General features: G+C 38.0%; 2 protein-coding genes across 2 annotated transcripts; one reads left to right on the plus strand and one right to left on the minus strand.

The window, feature by feature from the left end:
• On the minus strand, positions 1 to 27388 carry Sesn (Sestrin). Its single transcript, XM_064685715.1, has 9 exons — positions 27220 to 27388; positions 15597 to 16452; positions 4298 to 4465; positions 1842 to 2024; positions 1351 to 1765; positions 712 to 1033; positions 466 to 649; positions 292 to 402; positions 1 to 198 (listed from the first exon to the last, which is right to left on the minus strand). The coding sequence occupies exons 2-9, from the start codon at positions 15645 to 15647 to the stop codon at positions 112 to 114; spliced, it is 1521 nt and encodes a 506-aa protein (XP_064541785.1). The 5' UTR covers positions 15648 to 16452; positions 27220 to 27388; the 3' UTR covers positions 1 to 111.
• LOC135430892 (purine nucleoside phosphorylase) lies at positions 19853 to 21036 on the plus strand. The gene is made up of 2 exons (XM_064685713.1): positions 19853 to 20760; positions 20825 to 21036. Exons 1-2 carry the CDS (start codon positions 19963 to 19965, stop codon positions 20999 to 21001), a joined length of 975 nt encoding a protein of 324 aa, XP_064541783.1. The 5' UTR covers positions 19853 to 19962; the 3' UTR covers positions 21002 to 21036.
• Positions 27389 to 27802: the final 414 nt, after the last annotated feature.

The raw sequence follows: 27802 nt of genomic DNA on the forward strand, positions 1-27802 counted from the left end.
TCTCTGGAGCCTTTAATATATATATATATTGGTATCTATATGGTGTATGCATGCGTGTTTTTGTATATGTATTTGTATTTGTATGTATATATCTTTAATCACTTAATGAGATCAAGTCATATAGCGCATAATCTCGCGCAAAGCATAGAGTAATTCGGCCTGGTTACGGGCTTCCATTATCATTAGATTAACATGAACCTGCGAACAGTTGAGAAGATACGAAAAAAAGAAGAAAGAAACAAAAGAAGTTATTGTAACCAAAAAAGTGTCCGTCTTTCAGTCCTTAATCACCTTTTCACTATCCTGCAGCTCGACGAGCACACTATCATAATCCTTGGTGGTAATGCGCTCCGGAAAGCAGCAGGCTGTCTTTATAAACATTTTCAACGGGCGCACGAGCAGCTGACGATAATTAAAAACAAAAAAGTAAAATAAAAATAAATACAAAAATGTGAGTGCACTTACCTGGTTAACTTCACCGTAGTCGTAGTCGTCGTGTCGTATGCCAAATATGCACTGTATGTAATTCCAAATGGCCCGACGAAACTTCGATGTATCCACATTCTTGATGCCGCCCATTGTGAAGTATGTCAAATTGTAGGCAGCGCGAAACTTTTCGTCCAGAAAAGTGCCCACATCGTTGTACAAGCTGATCAAAGAAAAGAAAATTAAAACAGATTTCCAACAACATTTTCTTTGCTGTGACCATACCCATCCACTAGAGAATAGCCATGATCCTCCCACGAATAGTCCTGTATGCGAAATGTGTTAATATTCTCGGCACCACGGCGGGCAAAGTCCTGGTACGTGAAGCTGGCATCGTCCACATAATGCGAGATTATTGGCGGCAGGGCAACAGCCGGCTCGGGTGTAGCTGCTGCCAGCTCGGCGGTCTGCAGCTCGACGCTCTTAAAGCGATTACTTAGCTCGGCCTCGCTGCACTCGTCCTGGTTCTGGGAGAGCACCTTCATGCGCTCCATCAGCGCCTCCACAGAGATGGCACATTGATGCTGCGGCTGCAGCTCTGCGGTTGCTGTAAATCGGAAGCAACATTTATGTCAGCATTATCAAGTCAACTCTACACTCAACAGAAATCATTGACGATTTTTTGAAATATTTAATATTAAAAAATCTTCAGTTTAAACGAGGTTTTGTACGTTATTGTATCAAAAATAACATGAAATAAAAAAATATTTATGCAAACTTCCAGACTATAATTTCTTGAGAAACTATGTTGAGCTGCGACCACATTTATTGGTTCGTTATGGCCATGTTCACCTGTGCCTGTCTGTCGCTCAGTTTTAGAGCTACACAGACAAATAAATTTAGGGTATTTACTTTTCGGCTTACCCAAATAGTGTTGCCCAAAACTGTTGTTGCTGGCTGCAGTGCTGCGGCTGTTGTTATTGTCCATTGTATTGTTGTAATCGGGCTTTGTATTGTTGCCAACGCTGCCGCTGCCGCTGCCGCTGCCGCTGCCGCTGCTGTTGTTCAGTGATATCTCGCCAAGAACATTTTTCTGCTGCTGCTGCTGCTGCTGCTGCTGCTGCTGCTGGTTAATGGGGCTGGTTGTGGTTTGGCGTGCATCATCGACCGACGGCGGCGACACGGGCGCACCTTTCAATTTGGGACTAGACAAGCCGTCGAGCTTTTGTGTTAGACCGCAGGAGAACACAAACGAGGAGAGCGAATGGAAATGCGATAGCAATACCATTGCGTGCACCACCTCCGACAGGGACCAGCTGCTCCTGCCCTTGGTCAGACGCTGCAAATGCAAATGCAAATTCAAATCATTAAGGATTTAGAAGAGATGTTTGCTGCGTCTATCTATATGCACATACCTCGATATGTTCCTTGCGCAACAGCCAGGGACGATGGGCTAATATCTTATTTATATCGTATATGGCACGTAATTTGGCGGGTATATAGTCCAGCCCATTTAGCCATTCGCTGTTGCCGCCCTGATTAATGAACTCCTTCTCGTAGCGTTTCACCAGATAGGGGCATTGATGGCGTGCGGCTGCCTAAAAACAAGAGAAACAATCAAAATCAGAGAATCAACAATCTAAAGCAAACGATTTTCGACAATAAAATGATCCCCTACAGTTTCCCAGAGACACTCAGAGCCCATTAAAAGCGCCTGGGAGAGCAGCTACACCTGAAAATGCGCTAAAAATATGCTACGTTGTATCTGTGTGTGTGTGTGTGTGTGTGTGTGTGTGACCCAAAATAAGACGAAGACAAATATTCGAAACGCAGGCCAATGTTTTGACTTTTAACATCGCTTTTGTTTTTTTTTCATATTTTTTGTTGCTGCGTCATCGATGGGGCTTCACTGTACCTGCATCATGCCATGCAGCTATAAATCTGCCAATATTTTACATTTATAAAATGCAACATTCAGTCGCCCAGCACTATGGATATACTATATTCTCATTCTCATTCTCATTCCTGAAATGTTGCGCGGCATGGGTTAAATGAATGTGTTTATTATTTTGAGCAAAACAAAAAGTCAAAGACCCAGAATACCCAAATACTCTCATATCTTATCTTGTTTATGATTATTGCACACACACATACACACACACACGTATACGAGACGTAGGAAAATTTTATTTGAAATAAACAGACAGCCAAGGCGAAAATGCGAAAATATTTTCGATTCAATTGAGAATGGCCGGAAAATCAATTTATCGCAAATGCAGTTGGAAAAACCTGATGCCTGTTATGGATCTTTAATTTTACAAAAAAAAAAAAGCACAGAATTTCACATAAAATATTTTTGTAGTAAATAAAAAAAAAAAAGGGAAAAACAATACCGAAAAAATGTAAGAAACGAGAAACGAGAACAAAAATTGGGCTTGCAAAGAAAATTGCATTGGCAAAAAATGTAACTTTACAGTTACCATTTTATTATCTGAGAGGTGTGTGTGTGTGTGTGTGTGTGTGGGTGGGCGTATAAGTCGCATTCACATTCACATTCGCATTGTTGTTGCAGTCAGTGAGAAATTGAAATTAAGTGCGTCATAAATCAATTTTAATTACGATGTTGTTCATACAAATTTTTCTATTTTTAAATTTTCCGCCGCTGAATTTTGTTGTTTTTCAAATTTAATCAAAATTTTCCGCCAAGTACACGTTTTTCTTATACATTATACTAAAAACTTTCAACTGCTGTGGATTATCTATAAAAGCAAGTTGATAGCACAAAATGACTTTTCCTGGCGCACAAAGCAGCTTTACGGCAAAAATAGAAACTTTAACAAAATTCTTAAGTATGTGTGTGAGTATGTGAGTGTGTGTGTGCGTGTGTGTGAGCACAACTGAAAGGCTTTACTTTCCGCAAGAAGCTTTGCCCAAATGGGTATACATTTTATTTACAGCGTCCTTTGCCACAATTTTCTGAACATTTTCTAATGCCTTTGTGTAAAATTAAATTCTCGTATGAGAAGTCGCAAGTCATAAGCTTGTTATCAGAAACTGCGGCATCAAGTTTTCTACTATATTGTTCATAAATGGACAAAGGAGTTTCGCCCAAGTTGCTCTAATAAACTCATGAGGCGTTCTTACCTGGGATTAATTCAATTGTTAAATGCCATTTAAGATTCCTGGCTGACACCTGGTTGCAACGAGTTGCATGAATATATAAAATGCTGTCAGCTGTTATTAGGCAAACTTGTTTGCTGCGCAACATTTCTATTGTTTCGGGCATTTGGGCATTCTGTATCACCTGCCATAGACACACACACAATACCCAACCGCTCCGTCAAGAATTTCTATTCTTGTGACATGTGTTGCAGCTAGTATAACAAATAGAGCTTAAAGCCAACAGCACTTTTTCACTGCACTGCCGAGAGAGCTCAGAACAGTGGAAATAATTTGCTGTTGTTGATTCCCCAATGTGTAACTTGTTGTGCGGGTGTGTGGGTGTGTATGCGGGTGTGTGTGTGTGCGAGTGTGGAGGCTGCTGTCATTGATAGGAGGGCATCAACAGGCAACAAGCAGCAAATGTGAGAGCTAATGTGCTTAAATTTGCCAGTGGCAACAATGCACAATGCAACCACACGAGCACGAACACAGGCACAGATACACAGATACAGATACAAAGATACACAGATACATAGATACTGATACAAAGATACAGCCGCAGCCGCGGGCAGTCGGAAATATGATGAATACTTTGAAACTGCACATTGGAAAGGGACCAAGAAAAGGGACATAAACAATAGAGAATGCCAATTAAAATGTGATAAATTATAAGAAATTAGGCGCAAATAATAAAAAAAAAACTACTCACAATTATGGCCAAATAGTATCTATAAGCATATGGCAAAGGTCCATCGCCTTTCATAATAAAGTTCTGCGTGCGCAGAAAATGATCACGATAAAGTGGATGATAGCCAATCACCTGCGTCACCTGATCGCAATCATCGAGATCATCCATATCAAAATCTGTGGACGAGCACTGAAAAAATAAGAAGTGAAAGGAAAAAGTATTAAATAACCAATTACGATGAAAAGCATGCGTATACTTAATGCTTATATGTTGCGCATACGTCGCGTATAACAGCGCATAAATAAACGTAATAAAAGCAAACATAATTGAAAAAAATACTTTGTTTAATGTTCGGTTTTCGCAATGTTTGCACATATCAAATATAACTTTTTAATTAAGCAACATTCGTTATGCAACATTCTACAATTCACTTGCGCATCATATTGATATCCTCTGTGTTAACATTAAGCGCAAAAAGTCATTATTTGCAATGAGCCACTTTATTGGCTCCTTTCGGATTGCCCCAATCAATAAACAGTTGCCATGGCAAAACTGACGCAGATTCCGTCCACCGAATGCATTCTGCTCAGATATATATGTGTAATGCGCTTTTAGTGGGGCCAAAGGTAAACGCAAGGGCACAGACACGGGCACAGGTAAAGGTAAAGGCAAAGGAATTGTGTATATTGCTCTCTATTAGAGAAGCGGGACGAAGGGCAACAAGTTGAGCCACTAAAGCTGATTGGCAAATTGAATGGAGCTGAGTTGAGTCTCTGCACTCGCTTGCATAAATGCGACTGGACAAATGTTTAAGCAGCGCAGCTATTATTAATATTATCGCAATGAGCTGAGACTGGCAGCAGGAGGAGCTCTTTGAAGTTGCCAGTAAACAAATACAGCACAAAAGCAGCTCTTGTTTGTTATTTAGTAGTGTATCTAGCATACATACATACATACATACATATACATATACTATAAGCTCGATCGTTAATCAACAACACATGTTTATGCGTTTCCAGCAGCATTTTCTATATTTTTATCGCTGTCTGCAGCTACAGCTCCACTGACTGACTGACTGACTGACTGACTGACTGACTGACTGACTGACTGGCTGACTGACTGACTGACTGACTGACTGACTGGCTGACTGACTGACTGACTGGCTGACTGACTGAGAGACTGACTGAGAGACTGACAGACTGACTGACTGACTGACTGACTGACTGACTGACTGACTGACTGACTGACTGACTGACTGACTGACTGACTGACTGACTGACTGACTGACTGACTGACTGACTGACTGACTGACTGACTGACTGGCTGACTGACTGACTGACTGACTGACTGACTGACTGACTGACTGACTGACTGACTGGCTGGCTGACTGACTGTAAAAATGTTAATCAAAGTTGTTTTGTGTTGTTGGCTTTTTATTATTTCATTTTTTTTTTATTTTGCTTTTTCTGTTGTTGTTTATGCGGCTGCCTACTAAACTGGGGCGATGTTATTAAACGTTCAATGACTTTTTTTTGTTAGTTGTTATTTGTTTGTTTTTCTTCTCATTTCTTTGCAGTCAGACTAAGTCGCCGCTTGATTCTTGATAGCGCAGCGTCTACTTATAGACCATCGCTTATCGTATGTACTATATATCATATATATATGAGCTTGGCCACAATCCGAAGAATCATTTGGTGCTAAATAAATGTTAGTTGCTAACATTTAACCTAAACAATTTGCACATATATATCACGACCTTAATACGCCCACACACACACACACACACACACACACACACACACACACAGCCTTATTCTAAAAGTAATCATGCCATTTTTGGCAAACTTGAAAATGTATCGTATCGTATACCCTGTGTTGCCTAGTCAAAGTTGTTTGACATTGAAACACGCCCACAGTTAAATGGAAATGTTTCATAATACGTTTATTTGTTCTATTGATGTTTTGGTTATTTTGTAGCCAGTTGCTAAATAGCAGCCAAATATAATAAATAAATATGACAAGCTGCACATTTACAATGAGTTGAATAAATCAAAAGGTTTTGGCCTGTTTCTCTGTGTAATACTTCTTGTAAAATGCCAACACTTGCACACATAATTAATTGGTTCGAATGTCGAGATACATATTTTTTTGGTAGCCAGCGTCTGCCGAGAACTTAACATAAACAAGATATTCGATTAATCAATGTGATTTATGGCCAACGATTCACATGCAAATTGATGATCAATTTAAATACATATCTAAATAGTTTGCTTTGCTTTGCTTTGCTAATTTGCAAAATCAACTATTTCTTTTGGGCAAATTAAATGCCACAGCTTGAACAGTATTTAATCGAGTCGCACAAAAAACTGCAGATAAATAATGCCAAAGTTTTCCAGTAGAGGAATTGTCGCGCATCAAAAAAAACCAAAACAAATATGTCACAATTTTACGATCGGGTCAAACCGACTGCGCTATGCCCTTTCACAGGCTGTCTCCCCCAAATTTATTAAGAGTTATGGAACTTTTCAACTCTCAACAATTGTTCTTTAAAGCAAAGTCTCAAGTCCAAACTTGATCTATCTAATTGTCAATTATATACATATATATGCCAAGTCTCGCACAAAACTAATATACTCTTTTTGCATATGGTGAACGAGTGTATCAACTAATTACTTAATTATGCCCATTCACAGTCTGTCTCCCACAAATTTATTAAGAGTTGTGGAATTTTTCAACTTGTTCTTTAAAGCAAAGTCTCAAGTCCAAACTTGATCTCTCTCGCACAAAACTAATATACTCTTTTTGCATATGGTGAACGAGTGTATCAACTAATTACAGCTACCAGTTGAAAGTCGACTCTTGTTGTTGTTTTTTTGTATCTTTTGTTGTTTTTTATTTGCATTTGTCTTTTTTGTTTTTTTAGCATTTTAATTGGCGCCAGGGCAAAACTTGACAGACTTTTTCGCGCTTCGCTCGGAATAAGATAAAAAAAAAAAAAAAGCCGTTGACAAATTGTGTAAGACACAAATTATAATTAATTAATGTCAGTCAATTGAGTATAAATTACGGAGAATGTTGCGCTGTCGTTTCTTATTTATTTAGGAAAAGCGCTTTTCAAAAGCGCTCAGTCAAGAAAGTGTAGGGTATAAAATATATATGTATATGTGTATATATGTGGAAAATTAGCTCGGCTGGCAGAGAGAAACCCGTTTGTGAAGCAAACCGCTTTGACTTTGACTCAACTTACATTGAGCCCAGTTGAGGACCAGTTGGTTGGTTTCACAAAGTCGATTACATGGCCAACACAGGAGCGGGCACAAACGCAGCTTGTTTAGGCCAAGTTTAGTGGATACTGACTGGCTTTTTGTCAACTAGAAAGTTACACTGACAATATATAGGGTATCTTGCGTTCGATATACTTTCGTGCTCTTAATTGTTGTTTGCTTTCTGTTGCGTTCGATTCAAAACTCGTTCGTCAGCGTGGCGTATACGTGATATGACAAGACGCTCTTGGTTGCACTTTGACACGCTTAATTTGGCTCGGGAATTGACAACTCGCCTCGAGTTACACGTCAAATTCAAATGTTGACAGTCGCTCTTCATATTGATTGAATATACTTTAGTAATATATTCATCAGTTCCAAAAGCAAATGATAAATATTTCTTTTTTTTTTTTGATTTCACAACTGAACAACTTCGGAATACGAAACATAAAACATTAAATGGAGGTCAGAGCAAGACGTTAGAGGAAGCAGATCTTGATATACATACATAAGTCGTGACTGAGCATAATATATGGCTACACACACATTAAATTTGTTGTGTTCTCCAAACCCAAACCCAAAACTGAAACCCGAGCCGAGCCGAGGCCCATGCTTATGCATTCATGCATAAATTTGAGCATAATTGAGTGGACTTTAAGTAAAATGGCAGCTGCAAAGCATAACAAGTGATACTTTGCAGCAAGGGCAGGCGGCAACAAGTTTTCGAGTCCCCAGCAGGGGCTTTTCGACCATTTTCGACCATATTCGACCATTTTCGACTTGCCCTGATGACAGCCCACAAACGCAAATAGTTGAGCCGTGGTGTGTGTACATTCAATGTACTTTATTCTGTTTTGTGCGTCAACTTTTAGCGGTCACTGTGACGGGAAGTGTGTTTACGCTGAAAATCACGAAGCGTAGCGATTATAAAGCCGAGCTAGTGTCAGAGGCGGACACACACATCACATCACGTCTTCACAGTGCCTGCTATTCGTCAGCCGTCAGTTAACTTACAATTGTTAGTGTTGTTTTTCTTTACGCTGCTCGAGCTTATGTTAATGCGGGTAATTAATTATATTGTAAGCAAATTTTGATTTCCTCTTTAAAAAATAATAATAAATGGGAGCAGAAAAGCGCACGAATTACAACAAAAACCGAAATAAACTAAATTATGCACAAAATTAGCATAATTAGTTAGCCCAACACAAAGCGAGTAAAATACCCTTTTATTTCTGACAGCTTGATTCACTTATATGTAGGTTTTTCAGACATTCTATCTCTCTGGCTTGCTGCGGTTTTCACTTAGCTCTTTTGTCTTGAATTTTCATAGCTATTATTTTTTTGATATTTTTTATTTTTTTCGTGTGGGCGCGTTTTGAACTCGCAGGGGTTTCGCTTCAAATGTCAACAGTAGTGGCCTCAGCAAATTAAAACAAAAGCTGGTAAACAAGCAAATAAATTAGCATAAATAGTAGACGGCTCAAAAAGAGAAATAGCAAACAATAAGTAGGTAGGTAGATAGGTAGATAGGTAGATAGGTGGATAGGTAGTTGGGTGAATAATAGGTGGGTAAACACAAGTAAAGTGGAAAAAACGGCAGGTGTTAGAAATGCAAACTGAATAAGTGTGTGTAAGTATGAAAACGAAATAATAAAAAATAATAGTACAAAGAATATCAAATCAACAAGTTGAGAGCATTTTTCCACAGCATACAGAAACCTTTCTATATATATATACTATATGTTAATTTGTATCTGTATAAGTGAGTGTGTGTGTGTGTGTGTGTGTGTGTGTCTATTGGCGGCTGCATTATAAACTATTTGTTGTGCACTTGCGCGTGTGCGTAGCTAATAAAGACGCGCGTCTAGACGCGATAAACTATCAAACTCATAAGTGTACTATATACTAATAAGTGGATTTTTAAGTTTGCACTCACAGCTTAGCATATTCATTTAGGTGTATTTACATATTTATGTATATATTTGTGTTCCACATACGCGCAGCGTAGATTGCGATTGCGAGAGAGAGCCAGAGAACAATGCCAGGTTGCAATATGAGAAATTTCTCATTTGCTACTTCATTATATTATACTAGCGGATATAACCCGGCCTTGCCCGTGGCACGTATGTTATAAAATCAATGTTCTCAAACAAATTTGAAATGATTTTGAAACTGATCGCACGGTAAACAAATAACTTTCATAGAAACGTTTTCCGCCAATTTACCACTGTTGCGAGTGGAATTTCCCAAATCGCTGAAACACGTATTCATTATATTCAGCAAATCGGGAAAAAATAAAACCACCCAAAAAATTTGTTAATTGCATTTCACCCGAAAAAGTGTGAATTCTGCGAAAAGTGTGAAACACGTCTCAAATGATTTTTCCTATAGATCTTTGGAAACGAATTTGAGCGCGAAACGTCACCCACCAAATTTTTGTCCTCCATTTCCACCAAGGAGGAACGGATTTTTCGAAAAGTGTGAAACACCCCTCAAATGAATTTAAACAAAGATCTTTGAAAATAAGTTTGAGGCCGATCGGATGGTAAACAAAAAAGTTACGTACAAACGTTTTTCGCGTTTTTTCCACACTTGCGGGTGGAATTGCCCGAAACCTCACATAAGGTAACTACAGTGAAAATTTCCGCTTCTTAGCTCTTACGGTTTGGGCTGTGCGTTGATCACCAATCAGTCAGTCAGTCAGTCAGTCAGTCAGTCAGTCAGTCAGGACAAACAGTTTTATATATAGAGATTATATTATATTATACTATAATTATATTATCAGTTAACATATTTAATTAATCAACTGCAGCACACTTGTTGCTGCTTTTTGTGTACCCGACCCGTTCTACATGTCAACAAAGTTGATTCACTTTATTTTAAGTTGTTCGCTTTTTGCTTCGTTTCGTTTTTGCTTATGTCAAATATTTTGAAAAACATTTCCTTGCACCAGCCACAAAATAGCATTCATGAAAATTTGATAAGCTATATACACACATGAAATCCCATTCTGCACTTGTTTATCTTTGTTTATCTTTTGTTTTTCGTATTGTTTTACACTGTCGAGTCGCCTTTTTTTGTATGTGTGCTTCTCTGACTGCGACTACTCGATTTGAGTTTTTGCGAGTTCCTATGAGTTATATGAGTACACTCATTCGCAGTGTGAGTAAGTACTGTGAAATGTGCACATGTTTGCAAGTGTCTAGCGAACTGGCAATATTGACCAACCTCAATGTGTGTGCGTGTGTGTGCCTGTGTGTGTGTGAGTGTGTGTGGGAGTGTGTGTGGTGGCGTGACTCTGGTCCTGGAGTTTTCCGCCCGCTTGTCTGGCACTCAGTGCGACACTTTGTCTACTGATAAAGTGCAAACAATCGAAGCTCTAAAGGCAAAACAATAGCAATGCAAACACAAAGACATGACAACAACCAAACAGTCTTCTCTGTGGCAAGTGTGGCAAATTATTAGGTGCACATTATCGCTTGTTACGACAACAACAACAACAATAAACTGTCTGACAACTAAGTCAGCGACGGCGACTGAGCTGCTGCTTGGCCTGATAACACTTATTGATAAGATGGCATAGAACTCACACATATTGCCATAATTGTTATTTCCTTCTACCTTTGATATTGATGATAATAACTGGAGAAACGTCTGGTAAATGGCAAATTGTGTGTGTCACCCCAACTAAATGAGTTTGCTAAATATATAAATCTCAGGTTGAATGAACTCTGCCTAAACATATGTATTAACAAAGACTTGTTTACTTATCATTATTGTTCTAAAATAATTCATTAGAAATACTTCATTGGCATTTATGAGGCCTCAAAAAAAAACTTATATACTAGCGCAATTAATTAAAATACAAAAATTCAAATATATAGTATACAGCATTTATCTATTATTGAATAGCCGAATAAATGGCTCGCACATGCCGCTTTCTGCCATTCCAATACAGATATTTCTATACTATTTCACAAATTAAGAAAATATCCAAAAATAACAACAAAAAAAAAAAACACTTTAAATATGTCGCAGCACCAGCCACATTTTTATATATATTATAATAATCAATGTTTAGCCTGACTTCCGCATCTGTGAAATGCTGGCAATTAAATTGCACAAATCATTAAATAAAATATTGAGAATGTTGTTGCTATTTCGAATCGCATCGCCAAATTGTACCCAAAACATATCTGATGAAGAACACACTCAGTTAGTCAACCAGACGGTCAGTCGGCCAGACGCTCAGTCAGTCAGTCAGTCAGTCAGTCAGTCAGTCAGTCAGTCAGTCAGTCAGTCAGTCAGGGGGTATAAGCAGAGCTGTCAATCAGTCAGTCAGCCAATCAGTCAGTCAATCAGTCAGTCAGTCAGTCAGTCAGTGGGTATAAAAAGAGCTGCATTTTTCGCTTTCTGCGTTATTCAGTCAGTCAGCCAATCAGCCAATCAGTCAGTCCCTCAGTCAGTCAGTCAGTCAGTCAGTCAGTCAGTCAGTCAGTCATGATTCGCTTACGCAGTAAGGCAGTCCCTCGGTCAGTCAGTCAGTCAGTCAGTGGGTATAAGAAGAGCTGTCAATCAGTCAGTCAGCCAATCAGTCAGTCACTCAGTCAGTCAGTCAGCATTATTCGCTTAGTCAGTCCCTCAGTCAGTCAGTCAGTCAGTCAGTCAGTCAGTCAGTCAGTCAGTCAGTCAGTCAGTCAGTCAGTCAGTCAGTCAGTGGGTATAAGAAGAGCTGCACCTTTCGATTTCTGCGTTATTCAGACAGTCAATCAGTCAGTCAGTCAGTCAGTCAGTCAGTCAGTCAGTCAGTCAGTGTGTCATGTCGTGATTCTGTCACTCACTCTAGAGGCAAAAGCCATTTGGACTGTTGCCAGAATCTGAATGGCGCACATCTGTTTATTTGATATTGTTGCTCATGTTAGCGTATTTTTATACTACAGTATTCATTTATATCAAATGTAAAATGGCCTGCATGTTGCCCGTTTAATAGTGACTAATCTGCGCGTTAGATAAGTATGCAGAAACATTTGAAAGCTAAGCAACTATCAAAATTTATACTTTACTTAAATTCCCTTTCCTAGCTGCAAATCGCATTCAACTGCGACGCAATCAGAAAAACTTTATTCAATTCAATTTAGTTGAAAATTGTATATATTTATAAGGTTCTGTGCCGCCGAAAAAAAAAAAAAAAAACAGATTAGATGACCCAATTTCGGTGCTATTTATACGAAAATGTGCATAAAAAATATTTTATTCTAAAGCTCTAACAGCAAAAGTGCTTTGTTATCGGTTTCGTTTGGTACATGCCAAAAAAAAAAATAAAAATAAATATCAAAAATAATAATAATTGCTGAATCATAATGTAGTTTTCTGCGGCTTATCAAAGCCTGGCGAGCTCCGAAAAAAATCTTCCAGCCGGAAAGCAACAACAACAGCAAAAAGAAATTGCGCATTTGTTATCATGTTACTATGCTCGTTCCTTGCCAATTAAAAAAGGTTTCATATACAACAATTTTCCGTTTGTCGAATGAACGAACGAGAATCCACATAGAGCTGTTTTTCTTCATATTTCTCTATTTGCAGTGCGCATTGTGATAATGTTGTGAAAGCAAAACCATCCTTCATTGTTCAACAACTATTTGTTGGCTGCCTCATGAAGAGCACATTCAGAATACTCTATATGCTCTATATATATATACTCTATATATATATACTCTATATATACTACTAAATATTAAATGATGAACATAGATTTAGTATTGATAGTTCAAAATTGTTAACCAATGAATTCGTTACTTATCGTTCATTTTTTTAAATTTTAAACCCATATTTGAAAAGTGTTGCCATTATTTTTTATCAATTTCAATTAAGTTCCTTAAATAACTTAAAAACGTTAAGAATAAGGATGATTCTTTTTTTACACCCAGTTTTGTAAGAGTCTTCCCTTTCTAAAAATGTGCTTAACGTTTTCTTAACGTTCAAAATGTGAGTTGGGCAACTATTTAAAAATTGCTTGTAGTGGTGGTGCTATTATTTTTTTCACAGCTGTATATATTCACAGTTATATGTTCCGTCATCTCGAAAGGGTATTACAATTCGGAGTTGTGTGATATAAATATAAACTCCCTCTGCCTCATCTAGAGCACATGTAGAATACTCTATATACTATATGTATTTGCGCTCTATATATATATATATATGTATATATTTACAGTTATATGTTCAGTCATCGCGAAAGGGTATTACAATTCGGAGACTGTGTGTTATAAAATATAAGCTCCCACTGTGTTATTTATTTTTCTGCGAAACTTGCATTACGAGAATATTTAAATGTATATAGAATACAGAAAAGGACAAAGGAAGGAATTCTCATGCTTGAGTTTCGAGTTTCTGGAATTTGTGGCCCTGCAGGGGTTTACCAAATTAATTAATTTAACTACAATTATGACATGATATGGAACATATTTCTCTAAATAGTCTAGACTTTTCAATCCAATACTCGACTCTTGCTGCACAGCCAACTGTGTGTGTGTGCGTGTGTGTGTGTTTGGGTGTGTGTGTTTGGGTGTGTGTGTTGCCACGAAACGAGCACAAAAAGTAGCCTGCAGCTATCTGCAAAAATTCAATTAGTGCATGAATTACACGGAGAGACCAACAAACAGGCGGCAGCTCATTTCAAATGATGTTGATTTCCTTTAGGGTCATTTAATCGATTTCCACGTGCCACATTCTCCAATTTCATGATGCAACAAAAAGTGGCAACGTTTTTGTGGCACACAGAGTTATGCTCACATCCGTTGGCAATAATCATCAAATTATGACCAAAAAAAATAGATATGTTGATAATGGGGCAGACCTAATTCCGGGAATATGCCTGTAATCCGATTTTGAGCCGAACATATTCAAACGCGGAATTTTAATTAATTCTTTACTTTGAAACCAATCCTGTTGCCACAAAAAACAGCTGAACAATAACAGAAAAAATCACAAAGCAGAGGTAGCTTAGACCCCCAAAGCATTGAATATTTTAAGGCAAATTTGATGAATACCAACTGTGCGAAGAGATTACTTACTTACTTAAATATATATAAGCTTACAAAATGTACGACATTCAAAGATTGAATACCGTTGCAGATGTGCGATGTAAATAAGATTTTGCATAAATGTGGGGAACATAGCGAAAATTATAAGTGGCGAGTTTGGTCAAGATATCTTGAAAAACAAAAAAGTTTTCCATACAACAACTTAATTTTCGACCGATCGTTCCCATGGCAGCATTTAGTATAGTGGTCCGATGTTGATAGGATTTTGAATATATACGAGGAGCATAGTAAAACTTATAATTGCGAAGTTTGGTCAAGATATCTTGATAAACAAAAAAGTTTTCCATACAACAACTTAATTTTCGACCGATCGTTCCTATGGCTGCTATATGATATAGTGGTCCGATGTTGATAGGATTTTGCATATATACGAGGAGCATAGAAGAAATCATAAATGCCGAGTTTGGTCAAGATATCTTGATAAACAAAAAAGTTTTTCATACAAGAACCTGCTTTTCGACCGATCGTTTCTATGGCAGCTATATGATATAGTGGTCCGATGTTGATTGGATTTTACATATATACGAGGAGCATATTAAAACTAATAATTGCCGAGTTTGGTCAAGATATCTTGATAAACAAAAAAGTTTTTCATACAAAAAGTTTTTCGCATAAGAAACAGAAAGACGGACAGACGGAGGGACGACATGGCTTTATCAACTCGTCTGTTGATACTGATCGAGAATATATACAGGGAGATGTCTCCTTCTATGCGTTACACATTTCACGACAAAATTATAACACCCTCTGAATGGGTATTAAAAATAAAATTGTTTCATTAGCATTTAATATATGTAAGTATATTTGCCTGGACTAAAGGTTGTGGAAAATTCGATTAACGAACTTAACCGAAAGTAAAGGCAGCGAGTTGGTTCGAAGTTACCAAAAAAAAATGTTTTTTAACATATACTTATAAAAACTGACGACATAGAGTACAAAGGTTGTTTTACTTACATCTTGTGAGAGTTGTCCCATTTCCGCGTAATAATCAACAGCCGAGTACATTGGTGTGTAAATGTGTGCTTGGCTGCTGATAATACCAAAGACCAGTTACAGTTACAGTTACAGTTACAGTTGCAGTTACAGTTCCAGTTGCGGCAGTTACTGGTTTAGTGCCTCCTCCTGTGTGCTTGGCCAACAGGAAACTCGTCAGCAGCGACTGGGCCAAGTTGCTTTGAAGCTGTTGGCTGTTACCAACTAAAGGAGCTGGCTCGTTGTCATTCACAATCTAGATTTGGCTCTCTCTCTCTCGCTCTCTCTCTTTTGCTCTGCTTTTATTTTAAGTAAGTATTTTCACTTGCTGAATTTCGTTTTCGGTTGTTTTATCGTGGCGTCGTCAGTTGATTGTTGCGGCTGTCGGGGCAATTAAGGCAACTGCAACTGTTGTTGCCAAAAACAAAATAACAACAACAAAGAAACACGTCAACAACAACAACAACTTGACTTGAACTTGCGCTTGCACTTGGCTCTGATCAGGAGTTGCGGCTCAGTTTCAGTTTCAGATTCAGGCTAAGACTCTGTTCAAGTATCTTGAGCCTGATGCACGTCTGTGGCACATAAATGCGTCGCGAAATTGGATTTGTTAGCGGATTATGATTTAGGCACTTGTACGTATGACTGCGAGGCCCAAACTTCTTTCGCTTTAGCTGTTCTCTGGCAACTATTCGTTTTGTGCTTGACTCGTATACACTAGAATTGCAGTCGCCGTTTTCATTGGTTTTCATTGGTATCGGCAACAAAGTTTCAGCTTGCCCTCTGGCAGAAAAATCCCCTCACAACGTTGAGTATGTTGCACAATTTCCAGCGCACACTGCAAGAAACGACAAAAAGAAGAGAAATGTTAGACTTTTTATATACCCTATCAAAGTTATCAGCAAAAAAGGCCATATGTATGTACATAGAAGGGCACTACACTGCTAGCTTAGCATAAAAAAATGCAGAGCCTACTTGAATTCTTGAGAATCGAGGAGGAGAGCACTTGGTTGAAAACAAAGGTGCATGCATAGAAAGAGCATGCATATACGTACACACACACGCCTACACATACATACAAACACACATAAGACATAAGTCGAAATTTCCCACCCCCAAAACTCGGCCAAAACTCAACCGATTTGCATGAGGTTTGGCTTTTAGTACATAGTTTTCCCTCTAGATTAATTTAGCATTCAAATCTGAATACATAATTTTTAGTCGAAATTAATGTCAATATCTTACCCCTAAGATTCGTATATAAACATATGTAGGTCGAAATTTCCCACCCCTATAACTCGGCCAAAACTCAACCGATTTTCATAAGGTTTGGCTTTTTGTACAAAGTTTTCCCTCTAGATTGATCTGGCATTCAAATCTGAACACATAATTTTTAGTCGAAATTCATGTCAATATCTTACCCCTAAGTTTCGTATATAGACATATGTAGGTCGAAATTTCCCACCCCTATAACTCGGCCAAAACTCAACCGATTTTCATAAGGTTTGGCTTTTTGTACACAGTTTTCCCTCTAGATTGATGTGGCATTCAAATCTGAATACATAATTTTTAGTCGAAATTCATGTCAAAATCTTACCCCTCGATTCGCATACCGGCATAGGTCGAAATTTCTTACCCCCATAACTCGGTCAAAACTCAACCAATTTTCATAAGGTTTGGCTTTTACTACATAGTTTTCCCTCTAGATTAATCTGACATTCAAATCTGCATACATAATTTTTAGTCGAAATTCATGCCAAAATCTTACCCCTAAGATTCGTATATAGACATAGGTCGAAATTTCCCACCCCCATAACTCGGCCAAAACTCAACAGATTTTCATAAGGTTTGGCTTTTTGTACACAGTTTTCCCTCTAGATTGATGTGGCATTCAAATCTGAATACATAATTTTTAGTCAAAATTCATGCAAATATGGTACCCTTAAATATCCTATAAATTATAAGATAATATTACCCGCCTCCATAGTTTGGTCAAATCTCATCTGATTTTCACGAGGTTCGGCTTTGTGTTTTTATCTTATATAGACAAATATCCTATGAATTGAACTAGATCCATTTGGCTTCTATGTAAATCTGGCAACATTATTTTTGTGTATTTTATACATCTGTATATATGCACATATATATGAAATATTCCTTATTGTTGTGTAACCTTAATAAGCAGCTTTTGTGTTAATTACATTGTGAGCTATGCGAAAAACAAAAGAGGATTTGTGTCAAAACAACATGTAAATTCAGAGCTGCGACTAACCGAAAATCAACAAGCATACATACATACATTTATCAAATAACTTCCAATGATGTATCTGCTTAGGGATCTAGCACATGCTATATAGTTGAAATAATTCAAGCCACAAATTCAGCTGTTTACGCTGCGTATACGTGATTTAATTTGAACGCTCAGACGACGCGTCGAAAATGTCATGTTATGGGCATGGTTTGAGAATGGCTCAATGTCAGTCATGGTATTTGTTATAGTACTTGTTGCTAACATTTTACACAGAATGTTTATGTTTGAAGTCAGCCCCATTTGCATGGCCAGTAAACAATACGTTGGCTGCTGGCTGATGGCCAGTGCATGCCATTATAATTCATTTCTTTGCTAATTAATAGGGTAAACCAATAAACAACAACAACAACAACAACAACAACAACAAACTGTCAACAGACACCACAAGTCGAATTTAATATTGTTTTCATGTGGTTTTCGGCACACATCTGCCCGACGCTGCGACTGGAGACTGTCACTGCTAACTGCTGGGATGGGCTGAAGGCTGACCACGCCCACGCACAGACACACACACAGACACACACACACAGACACACACACACATGAATAACATGTAGCTGATCTGAGTCGCTCAAGCGTTTGGCATGCGCACTGTGTGTGCCTATAAAACGTACATAAATTTATTAATTTTACAATAACAAAGTAACGAAAACAATAACAAGCGAGAAGGAAGGGCTATCTTCGGCACGCCGAAGATTTAATACCCTTGCAGAGCCAACCGTTTCATAATGCTCATAGTGCTTTGACCGTATCTAAGAAGCACAGGGAAAATAGTTAATGACATTTAATTAACCGAGTATGGTTAAAATGTCTTAAATAACAAAAAAGTTTTCGATACAACAACTATATGATATAGTTGTCCGATCTTAATAGGATTTTGCATATATATGAGGAGCATGGTACAACTAATAATTGCCAAGTTTGGTCAAGATATCTTGATAAACAAAAAAGTTTTCCATACAAGAACCTACTTTTCGACCGATCGTTCCTATGGCAGCTTTATAATATAGTGGTCCGATGTTGATAGGATTTTGCATATATACGAGGAGCATAATAAAAATTAATAAATGCCGAGTTTGATAAAGATATCTTTATAAACATAAAAGTTTTCATACAACAACTTAATTTTCGACCGATAGTTCCTATGGCAGCTATATGATATAGTGGTCTGATCCAGCTGGTTTTGACATATGAACTGCGTGCAACAGAAAGAGGCACTTCTGCAAAGTTTTATAAAGATAGCTTTAAAACTGAGAGACAAGTTCGCATAGAAACAGACAGACGGACAGACGGACATGGCTATATCAACTCAGCTGTTGATACTGATCAAGAATATATATACTTATATATATATACACATTTCACGACAAAATTATAATACCCTCTGCAAGGGTATAAAAACAAACTGATACTGGAAATAGAAAACTTTACAGCGCTTCGTTATTGTCATTTGAGTGCGCGCCAAATTGCCTAAGTTACAAGCAAAAATGTTGCCGCTGTTGTGGTTGTTGTTGTTGTTGTTGTTGTTGTTGTTGTTGTCGTCGCTCTGCCGCCTACAAAGTCACGTTCTCTGACCATGTTTTTGCTTTGGCTGTCTGTGTGTAATACATTTGTTGACATTGCTGCGCTGCGCTTCGATCGAACCGCAGCAAAACCCTCAAGATTGTAATCAAGCGATGAGATAAATTACAAGCGACAACAGCTCGCTGGAATCGCTGAAATGTAGTTTGTGCCAAAGTTCTCTCAATATTTTCAACAATAACAAATGCCAAATACGCAATATGCTTAATAAAAGAGATCATGGTCATGATGCCTCCCTTTTTCCATAACTTTGTTATGCCCAAAATCGTTTGGGTTAAGCTTTTGGCAAAGGGAGCATTTACTGAAAGGTTTAACAAAAGTAAAAACAGCGTAGCCTTCTGCCTTTACTTTCAAATAAAAAATTCTTAGATCAAGCATGTAAATTAAAGAAATAAAAAATTCATTAGCCTTTCGACGATTTGCTTCCAGAACTGAGGGGAAAGGTGTCCTTTCAAAATGTGCAATAAGGATTGTTGCGCCCTCAAGACTGCGCTGCAGATACGACGAATGAAAATTTTGATCGAACAGCGACGGCAGGAAGAAGCCAATGCCAAGCCCAAAGATATTATCGTAACGCCCGACAGCCTGATCTATAGTTATGACGATATTGAACAGATGGCCAAATATATAATTAGCCGAACCGAGATAAGACCCAAATTTGGCATAGTGTGTGGATCTAATTTGGATACGTTAGCCGAATTGATTGACAATCCGATTGTCATAGACTATACGGATATACCGAAATTTCCGGAATACACGGCACAAGGCCTCAACAGCAACAAACTGTTTGTGGGCAGGTTAAATGGGGCGACAGTGATTGCCCTGCAGGGACGCTTGCATCACTACGAGGGCAATCCCCTGGGCAGCTGCTCGATGCCGGTGCGAGTGCTAAAGCTGTGCGGTATCGAATATTTGTTTCTCACCTGTACAGCAGGTGCGGTCAATAAGAACTATAGAGTTGGCGATATAGTGCTCGTTAAGGATCACATCAATTTGTTGGGCTGGTTCGGCAATAATCCACTTAAAGGACCCAACGATTTGCGCTTCGGCGACCGGCACGTCAATATGGCTAATGCGTATGATGTGGACCTGATCGAGAAGGCGCTGGAAATTGGCCTAGAGATCGGTCAGGAGGATCGCATACATCCGGGTGTCTATGCTTGCCTGGGTGGCCCCGTATACGAGACTTTGACCGAACATAAATTTCTGCGAAACATTGGCGTCGATGCCGTCGGCATGTCGCTCGTTCAGGAGGTAATTTTGTGGACACTAATCTAGCGAAAATACACCTTAAATACCTGTTACAATACATTTTCAGGTAATTTACGCGCGTCATTGCGGCCTGAAGGTGTTCTCATTTAGTCTGATCAGTATGCCAGCCATTGAGCATCCGGATGTTCCCGAAAATGTTCGTGATATGGCGATACACCAAGGAACAATTGTCGGCGCGGAGCTACTTTCGCGCATGCTATACAAAATACATAACAACTTGTGACCAAAGCGACAAATTAAAAAACATACAACAAATTATACACACAAAAATGCTCAATGGAATCTGAGGAGAAATTTGTTGTTGAGTTTTGACAAATTGTAAAGTAGCTTCTTGGCCGGGGTGATGACTCAGTCTTACCCAGGTCCACTCTACAAGAAATGTGTAGTTTGCCGAGACGCGAAGCTGAAAAGGGGGGTATGGAGCCGTAGTAGGGATAACTCCGCCACAGAGTGGTTACTAATTCTGTTAAGGAAAAAGGGAAGCCGCTGGGATCGCTCCGCTGCGGTTAGGTTAGAGTCGGCTGGCGTGATGGGTGCTGCTGGGATCTAGGTCGTTCCTACCTAACCTGGCAGCTAACTCGCGGTCCCTAAATTCTGTCCTTCGTTACGTACGCACGTCCGATACTCACGCTTGTCGGTTCCAAAGTGAAGTTGCTGATCGGCGACGAAAATCCTCTCTCCAAGCTTGGCTCTCTTTTACTCCTGATAATATCAACAGAGTTGCAAGTGATTCGATTGTGCTTGCAGGCGGACTCTCTCTTAATTTAGTAAGCATACTCTTAACCGATAACTGACTTCATTTACTTATTATTATTATTCTTAGCCTATGATTGGGACATTTTATTACTTCAGTTTTCTGTTCTCTTAACCTATGATTGTGTGCATATATTCGTGCGCGGTCCAAATTGTGACTCCGCGTCACAAAATTCATTTAGACACGAGTATTCACTGTACCAGTGTTCTGTTTGCAGTTTGCACAAATTTCCAGCTATGCGTTGCGTATACGTAACTTGCTTTGATATCGCGTATACGCAACGTATAGCACGATGCAAGTACAACAAAATAAACGTGGACTCGCGCTTATTGTTGCTAATTTGTGGCTACTTTTCGCTGACTGGAATTTATATATAAATATACACATAATAAACAAGAGTACGTATAAATATAGAGAAGAAAAACACGCGCTGATTTCTGTTGCGGTCTGACTTTATTTGCATTTACAAGCTAATGTTGATACGCGCTTACCTTGTATTAGGTTCATTGACACCTCAGCTCCCCGCAAATAATGAAATATGCTTTTGAAACAAATTATTTGTACATCATTCAATAATAAATACGCCAAAAATATATGTGTGCCCAATTACACACGCACACAAACTTATATTATATGTATGTTATGTATTCTATTCTAATCTCGGTTGTTTGTGTTGTGTGTAGTTCAGTGCACTGGCATTGCATTTGAAATAAAATTAAAAACAACAAAACAAAAACAAAAAGACAAAGGCAAAATCAAAGCATTTGAGGCATTTGTGCGTGCATTTCAACGTGCCAACAATTGAAATGCCCATGCATCAGCAGCAGCAGCAGCTGATTGTCAGGATGTGTACATAAATTGATATATATCATATATATATATAGATATGTGTGTACGTATCTAAACTAAGCACATGCAGCAAATAGTTTTGGCATTTCAATTGCTTTACGTGCACATCTGTCGATACTTTGCAAATTGCTTTATCGGCGGGCAGGCGGTCGGTCGAAAAGCAGCTGCGCAGCTCTAAATAGCAATGTGCATTAAAATAGACAGCGTGATTCAAATGCAAGCCAAATATTCCGATAGCTAATCAACTGACATCAGAACGACAACAAATGCAAATTGTATTTAAATGGAAGCTAAGCCACATTATTTGACAAGCCTGCACAATTGGTATTTATTAATTAATTTAATCAGGCGCATTTTAATTGTAAATCTGACGCCTCTCCTTTACTCTCCTCCGCCACATAAATCAGTTTTGCCGAGCTTCAAAACTTTACAATTGAATTCATAAAATTATCATTGTGTCTGGCTGTCAAAGACAGCAAAGTGTGTGTGGTTTGAACTTTTAATATTTGCAACAGGTTGACACATTTCATTTGTGAAAAACAGTCAAGTCAGGAACTGACAAGAAAATGTCCAGGACATCAAGTCATATTCCAATTTCAACAGGAGTCAAATTTAATTTATATTTGAGAAGCATCTTGTTTCTTGTTGTTGTTGTTGTTGTTGTTGTTGTTGTTGTGCTGGTTGAGCTACTCGTAAAACATAAACAACTAGTCACACAGACCGAAAATAGAATCCGAGGCGAGCTCAAAATTATTTCACAGAAAGTTGCCAAATAACATAAAAACACTCGACACTCGCAAATGCCAAGTGTTTTGTTTTGTTTTGTTTTGTTTTTTTTTTGATTGAGTTGCCACCTGCCACATGCCACCTGCCACATGCCACTTGCAACTTGCCACAAGCCGCCAGCAAAATGAGCTAATTGAATTTCCGTTCGACTTGAGTAGTGCATTAATGGTTCAATTAGCTGCGTAATCAACTCATTTGTGCATTCAAAAGCCATTTACAATTATTTCCTACTCTCGACATAATCAAGTACAAGACGCTGACTAAATGTACACAAATTAATGTACATAGTTGTAGGCATCTAATTATAATTACAGCAAATTTTTGCAATTTCATCCAATTAAATGGCAAAACTTAAATGGTAATATTTAATTTATAATAAGCACGCTATAAATATTCATTGAATATTAATTTTTGAACAAATTGGTAAAAAAAAAGGCCCGTTTTTTATCTGATTATTAATTACACAAAGTACACACAACGTTTATTTGTGGCTTGCATTATTTTTTAGCTGTTGTCAGGTGTAAAAAAAAAAAAAAAAAAAAAAAGCCCTAAAACAACTAAAAATTGATTAGATTAGCAATATATAATACACACATTTTATGGCTGTTCATGGTTTGTCACTCAGTCAGGTTTTGTTTTGATGTTTTTTAGTTTTATTTACTTCATTTTAGCTAAATTGATGCTTTTATTCATCATAAGTATTCGATTTTTGCATGGCAATTAATTAAATATCATTTCATTAGCAGATTTTGCAGCTTCAGTTTGTCTGCGAAGCTCACAGAAAACTTTTGTGGCACAAATAACTGCAGGCCTTATAATTTTGGAATGCTTGCAACGACTTCAGAACTTTGAAATCCGTGTCAAAACCACAAGCAGCAAAATATTCCGAAAAAGGAGCGAGCATTGTAATATGCAAGCTGAAAATGGTGTAATTAAAAGCTAACTTTGAAGCGTCAACTACAAAGCAACAGAAAAAAAGAATAGCAAAAAGCCAAAATGAAAGCCGAAATTGAGCGACCCACAATGCAGCTCCCAGAGAAAAGGAACAAAGGAACATAGAGCAAGTACAATGGGAATATGCGGAGCCAGATATTTGTGTTTACCCTACCTTGTCCATTAGGTAAATTCAGCATATTGTAGTAATAATTAGCATGTAAGATTCTACTGTGATATAGCATTAAGTGTCCCACTGTAAATATAACTGTAATCACATCCGAAGGCTTCGCTCAGAGAGCGAAACAATCGATGCTCTCACTCTCGCTCTGACACGAGCATAAGAGAAACGAGAACGATGGTGAAATAAAATGATCTGCGACGACATTCTGAAAGTGACGCGCACAAGAACGGAACGGTTGCATTTTATTTGCGTCACGCAACAAGATATCAAAATATTGGCATACAAATATAATTATTTAAATCAAAGATCTGTATATGTAATTAGACAACCAAGTTTTTATGCACTTTTAATTTTTTTGCTTTGCAAAAACTGCGAAGGGTGCATTGAGAACCCGCAAAATTGTGCAATTAACTACTTTTTACAGGCTGCCAACTGGAGACTCACTAAGAGGCTCTGACAAAAGTTGTTGCACAGCTGCTGTTGTTGTTGTTGTTGTTGTTGTGCGTGCTTGTTGCTGCTGAAAGTTCACTCACCTCAATTTGCGAGCATAGAAGTGATGGTAATGTAAGTAGTTAGTAGCTGACGTTGTTGCAGCCATTGTTACAGCTATCTGCTAACGCATCTTGTTGCAGGCAGCAGAGCGTAAAACACGTCTCTTAAGAATTTCTATTATTTAAGCACCTGTTTAAGCTAACATGAGTGGAGGAAATTATCTGAATCCAGTTAAATATCAATGGGTACGAAAAGTGTTGATGAATCAATTGAAAAATACGCTGCTGCCACAAATGAGTTCCACTTAAGAAGCGCTTAAAATTGATTGCAACATTCAATGAAATACAGTTTCAGACAATTCAAGCAGTTCAAGTGATTTAACTGCGCGCACAACACACAAACACACAAACGCTTAGCAACAACAAGAGGTCGCGACAAAAAACAGTTATTCAACTGCAATATATCTATTTGAGCTCTCTTGGGCTGTTGCCATAGCAACAATTGATATCATAATTGGCATAAACTGATTCAGCTCTTCAGCCTTCTTTAATTCTCTTTTATTTTTGCTTTCGCTTTTGTTTTGCTTTTTCGCTTGAATGGTAGCCAACTGCAAATTAGAAATATTCCTATTCATATGCACATACACGCATGCATGCATGTGTGTGTACGTGTGTGTGTGGGTTTGTGTGGGACACAGAAACTAACGGCATCACCTGATTGTGGATTTAATTTATGATTTGTAATATGCCTGCACGCGTGTATGTGCGTGTGCGTGTGTGTGCACGCATACATATGCGCATATCTATGTAGAGTAGAGCCTGATGATATAATGCTTTGTAATTCTTTTGATGGTAAATGCTGAGTTTATTGTTGAAGCTTAAAGCTCCTGTTAATTACTTGAAAGCCCATTAAATATTTCTATAAATATTGTTTTCATTTATATTTTAACCTAAACGTTATCAACAGTCTGCAGTCGGTTCATCTAAGTATTCAGCTATTATCAGAGTTGGCACTGACACCTAATACAGCTCTTGGATAACACAAACACACAACAACAAATTTGGGTCAACAAGTGACTTCTGGTATGTACATGCACATACATCAACATATTAAAGGTCAGAAAAATAACAAATAAGATTAGAGACAAGAACAAAAGACAAGGGTCAACTATTGAATGCCCTACATTGCCGACATTTGCATATGTCACACATACCAACAAACACACACAGATAGCACACTTAGCTAATACGCTCTTTTACTACATACATAGTGTACTGTACACAGAGAATTCACTAAGTAATGGCGGCAAAGTACGGCGAAAATAAAATGAAATCAAAGAAATGTACTCGGTAATAATTGTCCGTTCATGTGTGTGTGTATATACTCGCGCACACACACACACTCATCGTTAAAATACGTACGCATACAATTGTGTATATGTATAAGTTGAGACGAAAAAAAAACAGCAAAACAAGCAGCGAAGAGAGAACGCATAAAAAATTGTTGCTTAATTTAGATTTACGTGTGGTAGGTCAAGTGGCAAATTTTCTCAGCCGATTTTTCGGCTATTTTTCTTGCTCTTGCTGGGGTACACAATTTTTTTATTTAATTTAGCCAACAGTTTGGCAAACTTAGCACACACATTTAATGTTTGCTGAACTTGAGCATGGTTGAACTCAAGGCAACAACCACAGAATCAGGATCAAATCAAGTTTCCAGTCAATATGAGTAATGATTCGAATTTAGCATGTGGAGTATTAGCAATGCTCCTCATTCAAATGCAAACTCACCACAGACCCAAACACCAACACAAACACAAATCACAAGCCAAAGTTGAAATATCTCATCCTGCAGCTGTCAATCAGTTCCAGTTGCCGTTGCAGTTGCCGTTGCAGTTGCCGTTGCAGCTGCAGCTGCAGTCCTGGCTGTTCAACTTTTGACTTTTGATTTGATTTTGGTCAGATGCAATCCGATTTTGGCAAAATTTTGCCAATTCGAGCTGACTTGACGTACAGTAAAATACAAATACACAGACAAGGCTTGTATGCACACACACAGAAGGGATTAATTAAGATTTTCAGTCAAGCCGTCAGAAATTTGCCCAATTTGCATACAAATGCATTCAAACATCATTTGACTAATAAGTTGTATCAAAATACATCACGCCAAGAAATGATGACAGCAAATCTAGTTACTAATTAAAACCATACAGAAAAAAAAACAAAACAGTTAAAGCTCCTACAAACGGACACTCATTTTCATATCAGTTTAAAGTTCGGACAATCTAACTAATCCAATTTAAGATTCATAATAAATGTATCCCCTATAAGCAGAACAAACTGTTCCAAACAACTGTTCCAATTTGTTTACATGAAGATCTGACTCTTGTGGATTGCCGTTTAACTGAGAATATTTCCATGAAGCGGACAGGAAGAAAACTTACCCATAGAGCCGCTGACGATGGAAAGGTTGCAATGTTTTCTGGCTCTCTCTCTCTCTCTCTCTCTCTGTCAATGTCAGTTTCTTCTTCTTGCTGTTGTTGTAACAGCGCGTGGTAACAGCGCGGCACCGTTTTTTTTGTTCTTTTGAGATCGCTTTTAGTTTTTTACTTGTTGTTTGTTTTTTTTTTTTTTACGTAGCTGATAACGCGGCCACACGTTGATTTTTACGTTTGTAAAATGTATACATATGCCTGTAATCTGTAATCGGGAGCGTCTGATAACCGATGCAGCTTTTTTTTTTGTTTTTGTTTTGTTTTGTGTCTTTTACATGAAAATGTTGATAACGTACAAGAACTGTGGAAGGGATTTTATGAAATGTGAAACATGAAACATGTATAAATACGAGAGAATTAAGATTTCGGCAGATTAACACGTTATCATATCATTGACCTAATTAAAAATTGTCTTTACAAATTTCACTTGTGCACGAGTTTTCAGTTGCATTTAAAGCGATGTGAAACAATTTTATATTTTCGTCTAATGCTCTATCTTTCATTCTAGTATGTAAATGTATATACACAAAAA

Source organism: Drosophila montana, unplaced genomic scaffold (assembly GCF_035044405.1).
Source record: "Drosophila montana isolate Dmon_TW-CO22-7 unplaced genomic scaffold, ASM3504440v1 contig_3084_1, whole genome shotgun sequence".
Taxonomy (NCBI): domain Eukaryota; kingdom Metazoa; phylum Arthropoda; class Insecta; order Diptera; family Drosophilidae; genus Drosophila; species Drosophila montana.

What these genes read in the sequence shown, in the direction of transcription:
- Sesn (XM_064685715.1), bottom strand. Translation starts at nt 15,647, where the DNA reads ATGTACTCGGCTGTTGATTATTACGCGGAAATGGGACAACTCTCACAA. An exon ending in GATACTATTTGGCCATAATT is followed by an intron (nt 2,025 to 4,297) that starts GTGAGTAGTTTT and finishes TCTTGTTTTTAG; the next exon opens with GCAGCCGCACGCCATCAATG. An exon ending in AGCTGCAGGATAGTGAAAAG is followed by an intron (nt 199 to 291) that starts GTGATTAAGGAC and finishes AACTGTTCGCAG; the next exon opens with GTTCATGTTAATCTAATGAT.
- LOC135430892 (XM_064685713.1), top strand. Translation starts at nt 19,963, where the DNA reads ATGTGCAATAAGGATTGTTGCGCCCTCAAGACTGCGCTGCAGATACGA. An exon ending in GCATGTCGCTCGTTCAGGAG is followed by an intron (nt 20,761 to 20,824) that starts GTAATTTTGTGG and finishes ATACATTTTCAG; the next exon opens with GTAATTTACGCGCGTCATTG.